The sequence below is a fragment of the Lottia gigantea genome (genome assembly GCF_000327385.1).
Source record: "Lottia gigantea unplaced genomic scaffold LOTGIsca_154, whole genome shotgun sequence".
NCBI classification, from domain to species: domain Eukaryota; kingdom Metazoa; phylum Mollusca; class Gastropoda; family Lottiidae; genus Lottia; species Lottia gigantea.
In genome coordinates this window covers 375,919-387,590 of record NW_008707862.1, presented here as the reverse complement: position 1 = coordinate 387,590, position 11,672 = coordinate 375,919, and the positions used below count along the sequence as shown (strand labels likewise).

Below are 11,672 nucleotides of genomic sequence, written 5' to 3'. Positions count from 1 at the left end.
GACACGACCAAAGCTTATGAGCTGTTGATTTTTAAGAGGGAAAAATACTTATACATCCATTTTACTACATTTTCATCGGTAACCTAACCTAGAAAGTGTTACCTGGACACATAAGGAAGTTTGTAAATGTAGCAATCTGATTGGATTGTACGCTAGCGAATACAGCCAATCAGAGCCCTCGACAGAAAGACTGCGCGTGTATATATGATATGACAAAAACCTACATTCTTTCTGTCTACACCGGGCCAGAATATTTTGCTACAATTACAACACATAAATCATGGAAGCTTTACGCCATAAGCACTGAATGTAATAATGATGAATAGAATAGAAAAGTAGCCGACATAATGAACAATGGCGGTGCCAAGAAATTTGAAAAATAGAGGTGATTTTGACACATATTTTCGGGTATAACGTATCTAAGTCGGGTGGACAAATTCCCAGCTACGTCCACTGACGCCGCCACTGCATAAGAAGGTACTCTTTTACTTGAACAATCGAAATTAGTATATAAGCCAATAATATAAAGTATAATATCGAACCCATTAAGCAAAGAATGTACATAAAACAATTAATTATCATTCGTAGCCTAACAGCAGTAGACAATCGATATAATTACGATCTCTATCTTAGCTTTCAGATGTAGTCACGATGACAGTAGCCACCATATAATGCAATTGGAGTAGTAGTTTATCGGCGCGTGTCATTTTGTTTTTAACATACAATAGTCGTTATTACACTGAAAATGGAAAGGATTAAACTGAAGGTCGAATGATGTACAATGCCGATATATTACATATTATAGACCACCAAATATGGATACTAAATGTCACAGAGAACTTTTCTTGTTTCAATGGTTGTTTCTATGTTGAGACTGTATCAGATGGTGCCAGTCTGATTTCAACACGAGATGGCGCTGTGATTTCTCTATGACTGGAACGAGGCTGGAACTACCAGAGCAATCATGGCCGTCAGAAAAAAATATCGACTGCTTGAAATGTATTCTATATGTGTGATTTCGGTGCTTATTTCTGTCGTAAATTGCTCAAAATTACCGCCGAGTTTGGATCAGTAAGTGACGATTTTATTTTGTGTGTCTGGATGAAAAGCGGATCGTCTGTAGAGTAGAAATACTCGATGTATACTAGTGGAATTTCAGTAAATCTGGAATTATTCAATATTGTATATTGCATTACTGGTATATATCTATAGATGATTATTATGTATTGAATCTATGTATGTATTGTTGATTAATATGGGCAAGGCATATACTACAAAGTGTAACAAGTTCGTATTTCCATGCTGTTATAGAGGTCTAATTTGAAATATTATTATGAAATTGCTGTATATATCCTGTGCTTATATTGATTTAGTCATAGTATAGCCTATGAAAGTATATTTGAAGTTTAAGTATATTAACCATAATGAATATGATATTATGAAGCTTAAAGAGACAGTTTGGCCATTCTTTATAGCAATCGTACCTTAGTCTAAATAAGGAATTTTTTGTTTGCTAAGCTTTTCAGTAATAGTGTTCACAGCTCACCGTTCAATTTTGAGACTTAAATCAATGTTTGCCTAGAATTATCCGCTTTTGAAATCGAAAATGATAACTTGTCTTTTCTTGGGAGTCTGTCACATATAGAAAAGACGTTTTTAGAAATAGATAGTGAAATTCTAGATTGAGATAGTTTTGAAGGAATCATGCAATTTTCATACATTACTAGTACTTGTGAAGACTATTTACATATATTCAAAATCCAAATCAACCCTGGGATATTTCGAACCATGGTCTTTAATATGTAGGCCTACCACCAATATACTAATTGTTGCCAGTAATACATGCTATAGATATAAAATGATCATGAGGAAAGCTTGTTTGGAACTAGGGTTTACTTTACATTTTTTTATGCCCATTTAATGCATCTAATCATATTCATGAAATCTAAGTAATTTTGTTTGGATATAAGTTTTTTTTAGCTTATGTAATATATTCCAGTATACCCTATCCCAGGGATTTTGACATGGGGTAATTTTTAGGAGTGTTGAGGTGCTTTGAAGTCTTGCATACAATTTTTGGTCAATTATAAATTTAGTCAGACTACAATATCTGACATGAAAATGATTTCAGGGAAAACCTAAAATTGTAATGATTTATTGGGCAAAGGGCTGTAATGTAATCGCCTGGGTTACTACTAAAAGGGGTAATAGAAAGATAAAGGTTGAAAAACCCTTCACTATCCAAAGTATATATTTATGTCCATACAAAATGTTGAATTTTTCCCCTGTATATTTGATAGTCATGATATCTGTGAAAGAATATTTTTTGGTATATTTCTGCTATTTACTCATATGCTGACATATTCTTATATATAGCTCATGCCATTTAATATAATCAATATTGTGGTCCTAATTATAAATGGAAAAAACATTAGAGATAATGTCCTACTTTCCTGCACCTAATTGGCCTAACGTGCATCACCTTGTAGAGTGCAATTTGGAAAATTTGCATGGACAGCAGCATTAGTCTATTTTATTAAGATATCCAAATATTTAGGAATCTTTAAGATGCAAAGCCTGTAAAATTTTTTGAAACTGAACCACTAGACATTTTGTGTTTATAATATTCTAATAGGTGTATGTATAAATAATATTTAATTTCATCATATTATAAAGGTACAAATGTGGTAAAACTTACAGTGTCTGATAATTTAACATAATATCTTCTTACTTTATTCAGTTATTCAAATTTTGCTGATTATTTTTGATGTGAATTGGATTGTAGTAATATGGAAGTTTGGATTTGTGAAGAATTTTTTCAAATTTTTTTTGATTAGGTCAAAAAAATATGTCTCAGTCCAATGTGATTATATCAAAACTGGTGCTGAAGAGTCTTGACTTTTATACTCATTTTGTGCTATTTCATTTTCTAACAATATCTCGTACTCAAATTCTCATAAGATCAAGAAATGGGCAATATTTTTTAACAAATTGAATTATATATGTTATTGTTACGTTTTTGAACAAATTATGTGTCAGAATGCACCAAATAAATTCAATTTTGCCTCATTTTGAGTTCAGGCCCAATAGTCTGTCCCCCCCCATTGAGCCAATCTGCCCCCTATTTCTCGGGAGGCTGTCACCACCACTGAATCCTCCCCTCATATGTATTTTACGGTACTACCTGAATACTAGGGCTGCAACGATTCTTAAAGTTACAATTTGATAAACTAAACAATACTCGGTCAATGTTGAACAGTGTTGGTACTCTGTCAATGTTGAACAGTGTAGGTACTCTGTCAATGTTCAACAGTGTTTGATGTTAGATAATCAGGAATGACAAAGAACATGTAAAGTAATTATATTTTGTAATTGAAGTTGGTAAAAATCAATAAACAATCACAACATGTTAGTTAGGTCTTGCCTGGAGGTACTAAAGTTCTATTACAGACATTATAGATCATGCTTGAAACCATGTAGGAATATTGTATGTCTTTCTAATAACATTCCTGTCTGAGAATATTATCTTGGGACATTTAATTATCATCATAAGATGAAGTTGTGCAGAAATAGAAGGTGTAAAATTTGATTCTTCAACAGCATACACTTCAGTATCTCTGGGGGTTGTATTAAGGTTTTCTAAACTTTTTTCTCAATTATGGATTCTATTTGTACCATTTAAAGTTTCTGTCAGGTGTGTGTGGACCATAAAAACTTTAGAAAGCCTCTTTACAATCCCTTTAAGACATGTGCTAGTGCCCTTTGCACTAAATTGGCATGAACTCGGAAAAAAGATAGTGACAATAAAGAGATTGTACAGAGGTTTTCTAAATTCTTTATGTCAATTTGCACCATACTAATTTTCAAATAGATGTCTGTGGTTCCTGCAATTTCACTAAAACTAAGTGCTTGATAAAGTCACTAATCGTGAAGGTCCTTATGTGATAAAGCATATTTTGCGATCAGTGAAGTCATCAAGCAAGAGCAATAGGCCTACACATGTAATTGAAAATTAAAAAAAGGTGCAAATTGATGTTATCAGTGTCCCCCATACAAATAGAAAAGTTAGAAAATCTCTTTAAAATCCCATTAAATTAAAGGCTAGTTTATAAAACGTCTCTATACATCCCAGGAATACAGGATAATGTTTTGCTCTTTAAATTCCTTAGGGTACTGTAGTGGCTTAGTGAGTTAGATACTGGATTGCTAAGGTCCAGGCTTCAATTCTTTTTGATCAGACAGTCTCTTTGATATTTTGAGGTTGACAAAAAATATTGGCAAATACTATCAGGCACACAATATTGTGGTCGGACTGCAGTAACAAATAGTCCTAAGTATGATTTGTGAATGAAAGAAAGGCTAACTATGATTTAACAATATTATTGTGTTTATTTTGTAGAGTATCAGAATGGGGTGTGGAATTAAGTACACATTTAAATTTTACTGTCTCCAGATTATCAGCTCTGAATATACTTCAATTGGTGAGTTTTCAGTATTTCAATTTTATCTTATTTGTCAAGTTTGTAAATAATGCAATTGTAGCCAGGTATACAGATTATAGAGATTTAAAGAGACAGGTTTGCCATTTTTTATTACCAATCGTACCTTTTTCTCAAAAACAGGAATTGTTTTAGCTAAGCTAATCAGGAATAGTGTTCACAGCTCACTGTCAAATCCTTGTATGTCTAGAATTATCTATGTTGGAAAGTTAAAAAATGACGACTCATCTTTTCTTGAGACTAAGATATATAGAAAAGACATATATACAAATGGAAAGTGAAATTCCTAGTTTGAGGTATTTTTGAAGGATTTTCGACATTCCTAGTATGTCCAAAGACTATTAACATATATTCAAGACCCAAATCAACTTCCAAAAATCTCTCCCTTTAATGTAATTCCATTTTTCTTTATTGCTCTGATATTTTTTGCAACAAATGGAAAAACATTTCTATTTATTTCAATTTAATTTGAATGATAACAAATTGTTTTCAAGTATTCAACCAATAAATGTAATAAAACTGTCAGTGGTTTAACAATCAATATTCTATTCAAATTGTGTTTTACATATTTCATTGAAATTATTGCAGACATCTTATATTAATGGTTTCTAGATATTAATTCTCAATACTGAATATAGATTTGGCATTTCAGTTGTATATATGTCAATAATTAAGATATTAAACGAGTGTTTATGTGATATGAGTTGCCAGCATTGCCTTGGCAAGGGAAATATTTAATCTGGCAACATAAATTTTGATTTTGAGTCTTCAAAGGATGCAGTGATTTATTTACTTGGAGCATGAATACATGACCTACTTGTACATAATTTTTCAATAACCTGCTCTCAAAAAGCAGGAGCTAGGGTGAGTTTAAACACTTGCTGGCTAAGCTGAAGGTCCAGGGTCCAGGGATTTTTCAACCTGGTTTCCCGGGTCAGTGATGTAGGTTTGGAGGGACTGATATGGTAGAAGCATCAAGTCATCAGAAGGGACATTTAAGTGAAGTTTCGTGTTCAACAGACTGCTCACGCTTAAGATCCTTTAACAGATGGAAATCAAAAGTTTCCCTCATTGCCCAACTTCATAGCTGATATCATATCCCATAAAGGGTTAACACTCCATTTCATTTCAGTAATTTGCTCTCATAAATAGGCAATCGATCTTCAACAGTAAAATATTTCAACAAATTACAACCTATTGAATGAAGAAAAGTTGTAGTAGTAACAATGATGTGTTATTTGTTAGGTTCTAATGACAGTATTGAAACCATCAATAATTGTTGTACAAGTATAAATGATTCGCCTCTTGTTAGTAAAGGAACTATAAAAAAAACATTATGTTTGGATCAATAAGTTTTACACGAGAATCAATCAAAGATTACTAGAACTGCACTCGTCATTGTATAATTCCATTCTATCACGTCTTGTAGTCTTCTAGAACTACATGTCTTGTATGATTCCATTCTATCATGTCTTGTAATCTTCTAGAACTACATGTCTTGTAGTCTTCTAGAACTACATTTCTTGTATGGTGCCATTCTGTCACATGTCTTGTAGTTGTATCATTCCATCACATGTCTTGTAGTCTTCTAGAACAACATGTCTTGTATCATCTCAGTATATACCATGTCTTGTATCACTCCATTATATCAAATGTCTTGTAGTCTTCTAGGACTACATGTCTTGTATCATGCCATTCTGTCACATGTCTTGTAGTTGTATCATTCCATTCTATCAGATGTTTTGTAGTCTTCTAGGCTTCCAGAAATACATTTCTTGTATCATCCCATTATGTCAAATGTCTTGTAGTCTTCTAGGACTACATGTCTTGTATCAATCCATTCTATCACATATCTTGTAGTCTTCCAGGCATACATGTCTTGTATCATCCCAGTATATCACATGTCTTGTAGTCTTCTGAAATTACACTCTTCATTTATGTCAATAAGGGACACTGATAGCATCAATTTGCACCATTCCAATTTTCAATCATCAAATACTTAGTTTTAGTGGAATTTCAGGAACCACAGACATCTGATTGAATTTTGGAATGGTGCAAATTGATGCTATTAGAATTTTAAAATTCTAACAAAAATGACAAACTTTAAGTTAAGAAATTTAGTAATAGATGGTACTGCTAGTCAAGTGTAACACTTATTATATGTCACATTTCGTAAGTCATTTGTATACAGTAAACACTCTATTACTGTCACTAATTCCTGAAAATCAAACCTTAATTCTATAGAATCAAGCAGTAAATAGTTCCTGAGGGAATTACTTCCCTTCAATTAATTGTCTTATTATACTGCCGAGCTAAAAGGCCAATTCCCTGGCGTAGAATATACATATTGATTTGACATTTGTAGGAATGGTTTAAGACATTTTGATTGGATGGTGGTTTTATGTCTGGCTACCCACCATTTCACCTCTTATTGAGATAGATTACTTCTCAATTCATATTTACAGTGACACAATTAATATATTTAATATATCTGATTGAGTTTTATGTTCTTCTTAACTACATCAAGGTTAATCTTAGCAAAATACAACCAGAAAGAATTGCTACGTAATTTTTATGAAATGAGAATTGTAATTCTTACTTAACCAAAACTGAATTTTCTGTGAAAAATTGCAAATCAAATTTTTAGATCTAGATCCTTTTCTGCATTTGATTATGCAAAATATTTAAGAGAAGCCATGCAAAAAGTTTTGCAAAGACAGGAACATTATTTGATGAAACATTACCAGCCAATCAGTAATAACATTCACAGCTCACAGTGAAAAGTTTAGCCTTCAAATGCATCATCCACGTTATAAAGTTAAATAGACAACTTGTCATTTCTTGAGACTCTGGGATATATAGAAATTGAAAGAGAATTCCTAGTTTGAGATATTTTTGAAGGAATTCACAATTTCGTACATTTCTGAAGACTATTTACTTATATTCAAGACACAAATCAACCTCCCAAAATGGTGAAGCTATCTGGTTAAAGATTTTAGATTTAAAAATTTTGTTTTTTTTTTGCTTCAGAATTATCAGCAAGCATCATTAATACAGAACCAAGGTACAGATGTTCATGTTAATTTTGAACCAGTTGACAGTCGATCTATTGTGTCTGATATGTCATTAAGTTTATCACACATGCTGGGAAAAAAGATGGATGCCTTAAAGGTTTGTAAATTTAATTGAAATTATTTAATTATTGAATAAATTAAAGATGGGAAACATCTCTGCCAAGAGAATTTGTGATAATATGAGGTCATGAGTTTAAAGATGGGTTTCTTCATTTTTTTAGAGTCAAATCAAGAAAACTTTTTTGTGAGAAACTGGTGTTTTCGTCATCATTAGAACAAATCTACTTGTTCAAATAGGCTTGTTCCCTCGATATCAGAGAGTGAGAGAATGTTGTATTCTTATTTCTGTGAATTTGTCTTTAACAGAGATCAGTAGAAATAGCAGAGAAAGCAGCAGGAAATCATACCTGGAACCAAACATTGCAGGTAATACAGAATTTGCTCTGATTATTTTAACCCATAATATCAAATCAGATCTCATATAAATAGACACACAACTTACTAGCACATATATAAACTAGTGTCCAAAAGAAACGATACCAACTTATTTTCAAAATTGTTTTTTACTAAGTGAATTGTCTAATATGAAAACATGCCAATTCGTATTGCACATCCCAAACACAGCATAGTCGATAAAAATACCGGGAACATGTCATCACTTCCGGGAAAAAACATAAATTTCATGAAAGTGACATTTCCCTCTCTAGCATGTTCTGCACGTGCATAAAAACTGTATAAAAGGGCTGATCAGACACGTTGATATCACAGCAACAAAAAGAACACAAGATATGCCACGTTTGACAGCCATCGAGAGAGAGAGAGAGAGCTGTTGGAATGGTCCAACAAAAAGCGACACACGTCGACGTCACCAGAAGGTTGGGCTGCGCACACATCACTATCACCAGGTTGATGCAACGGTTACGTCAGACAGGTCAGACGTCAGACAGGCCCAGGAGTGGAAGACCACGAGTAACCACGCCCCGTGAAGATCGTTACATTCGGGTATTACACCTGAGGAACCGCACCGTAACAGCGACATCCACGGCGGCTACAGCACTGGGACACAGGATCAGTCGACAGACCGTCTACAGGAGACTACGGCAGTATGGTATCCGGCCACGTCATCCCTACTGCGGACCGCTCCTGATGCCGGAACAACAGACTGATCTGGGCCAGACGAGTTCGACGTTAGCAACGGCGGGACTGGGCACGTGTTATGTTCTCTGATGAGAGCAGATTCCTCATCTTCAAAAACGATGGACGGCAGCTTGTATACCGACGATTTGGTGAACGTTTGGCGTCTAACTGTATCCAACAGGTCCGGCCGTTTCGAGGTGGAGGCTGTTGCTAAATAAAGGGCACCACAACAGGCCGTAGGATGTCATCAATATAACGCTGTGCGTTCAGGTTTCCACGAATTACGAAAAGCCTCGTTTTGACGTCACCACATATGCCACCCCAAACCATTATGGCCTGTTGTGGTGCCCTTTATTCAGCAACAGCCTCGTTTCCAACATGACAATGCAAGGCCACACACAGCAAGATTGACACAGAACTTCCTTGCCAACGCCAACGTACAGGTTTTGCCATGGGCCGCATGTTCACCGGACATGAATCCCATCGAGCACTTATGGGACCACCTCGATCGGCAAATCCGATGTCGCCGTGTGCCTCCAGTCAACGTCCAGGACTTGGAACGATGTTTCCTCGAGGAATGGCAACGCATCACTCCCAACGTCATCATACGTTTGACGGCATCAGTCCGTAGGCGTGTTCTGGCATGTATTGATGCTAGCGGTGGACATACCCGCTACTGACTTGACATTGTGACGTGTGGTGTGACATTTCCCGTTGTTTCTGTGATCAGTGCTCTAACGAAATGTTCTTTTTTCGACCCCACCCATCTTTAAAGGCTTGTCATATTGGTTGTACAGATTTTATTGAAATGAAATTTTTGTACAGATGTTGTGAAAGGATTTCTCAAAAGCATAACACCAATCCTAACCTTCTGCATTGTTTAGTTTTTCTTTTATGTCATTGCAAACAGGTGGTATCGTTTCTTTTGGACACTAGTTTATATAGCATTTATGCAGTATTCCAAATCCAAAAATTGAATGTGGAGTATTTAAATGCAGAATGCATTCAATCATGCATGAGTGATGAAAAGATAATGTATTCATTGATTTTGTTTTTTCATTCATTCATTCATTCATTCATTCATTCATTCATTCATTCATTCATTCATTGAATGCATTCAATCATGTATGGGTGATGAAAAAATGATGTATTCATTGATTTATTTCCATTCATTCATTCATTCTGTATTAATAGAAAGAAGATGTAGAATATTTTAATGCCAACATGCCAACTGATATACCATTAGCATATAATGAAAGATTTAAACAAGATGTTAGTTTTAATCTATCTAGTGTTCATATACCAGTTGAAATTTACAATGGAGGTAGGTACCTTTGAATTTATAATCCCTTGTTTCCAGAACAGGAACATAATGTTCCAATGAATTATTTGTTTACCTGGTATCTTGGATGGAACTGGATCAAGCCCACCTTTCTTAAACTTGAATTTCAAATCAAGAAACAGCTTGCATATTAAGTTGTTCCTAAGATTTTTTTAGAAATCAGGGCCAGAGTCTCCTTCGAGGTTGAGGGGAATAGCCTGGTTGTGTCTATGAGTGGCTCTTTTCTAAAATTCACAGAAACATGAAATTAAAAGACAAGTCAAGATTCCTTGGATTTCAAAGATGTAGGAGGGTATTCTGTTTCAAAAATTTATGTAGGCTAATGTTGAAATGTATTTAAAATTTGCTGAAACAGGATGTTTCAAAAATCAAAAATGTCTTGAACTTTTAAGAGGCTTCTGTTTCCAAAGATATTTAAAAAATAAATAATTCAAAATCTTCAGAACTACCATGCACTGTCTTATCAACCTACGCCTTTGCTAATAGGTATGCATTGAGCACTGCATTACCAATCTTATTAGTTCAGTAAATGTTAAAAGAAAACATATATCTACTTGAAGCTATTTTTATCATTGAATGTGTTGAAGACTTTTTATTTTCTATTTGATTAAAATTTGATTATAGAATCTGTAATAAATCTTGTAATTTAATCAATGCTGGTCTAGAGTTGTACTGAATGATATTGAGTACATGTAGTTGAATTAAGTTCATTGGGTTATTAGGATGTCTATTCAGTTAGAGATAGAAAGATGTTCATGGTCTTAATACGACTGAGTAGCACTCCACTCGAGGCACTTCTGCCACATCTCCACAATGTTAGGCTATTAGGACTTTCATCTTATACCTTGACTTCAATAGCCACTTTATAGTATAACAGAATGTAGCCTTTTTGATTGAATTGTACGTCAAATCATAGCCCTCGACAGACTGACTATAAACATTATAACATTGATAACAGAATTTCTATCGAAGACTCTGATTGGCTGTATTTGCTAGCATATAATCCAATTAAATCACTGCATTAACAAACTTCTGTGACACAAGAATGGTGGCTATTCAAACTTATTTGTTGGAACTGGCTTTAAGAAACTCAATATAGAGAAAAAGAAACATGAACCCTTTTCAAAAATCAAAATCGGGAGTAAGTGACATATTTAATAAAAATCCATATCACTGAATCCACATGGTGTGTTAAATGATAAGACATGCATCAAAGCTTTATAATTTCTCACTAGATATACAGATATTAAATGGATTAAGATGGTCAGCTTCACTAGATGAAATATTTGAAAAGAATTATGAAGAAGATGAAGAAATATTGTGGCAATATTTTGGAAGTCAATCTGGTTTCATGAGAACATTTCCTGGTAGGTTTGAAGATCATTTCTGTCCTGTAGCTTGTTATTTGTTCATTATCTTTATAATATGGTACATTTTAAAGAGAAAATTACTATTCCTAAAGATGGATTCTCTTATATTCATTTATGAAAATGAAAATTTTAATACTTACACGAATTGAAAGCCGAGGTGTTCTAATGACTTGGAAAAATTCCAGTTTGTCTCACATGTCCATAATTAATTCATAATTAGCTAAATTAGAAGAGAATTACAAGCAGAATT

General features: G+C 34.0%; 1 protein-coding gene across 1 annotated transcript in view; it reads left to right on the top strand.

Annotated features, from left to right (window-relative positions):
- Positions 1-964: 964 nt before the first annotated feature.
- Positions 965-11,672, top strand: part of LOTGIDRAFT_238600 (hypothetical protein) — a gene marked incomplete at both ends in the record, with an annotated part of 30,313 nt that continues 19,605 nt past the window's right edge. The window contains 6 exons of the mRNA XM_009050749.1: positions 965-1,071; positions 4,400-4,481; positions 7,530-7,670; positions 7,940-7,999; positions 9,905-10,034; positions 11,288-11,419. Coding sequence (XP_009048997.1) covers positions 965-1,071; positions 4,400-4,481; positions 7,530-7,670; positions 7,940-7,999; positions 9,905-10,034; positions 11,288-11,419 — 652 coding nt within the window. The remainder of the gene's footprint in view (positions 1,072-4,399; positions 4,482-7,529; positions 7,671-7,939; positions 8,000-9,904; positions 10,035-11,287; positions 11,420-11,672) is intronic.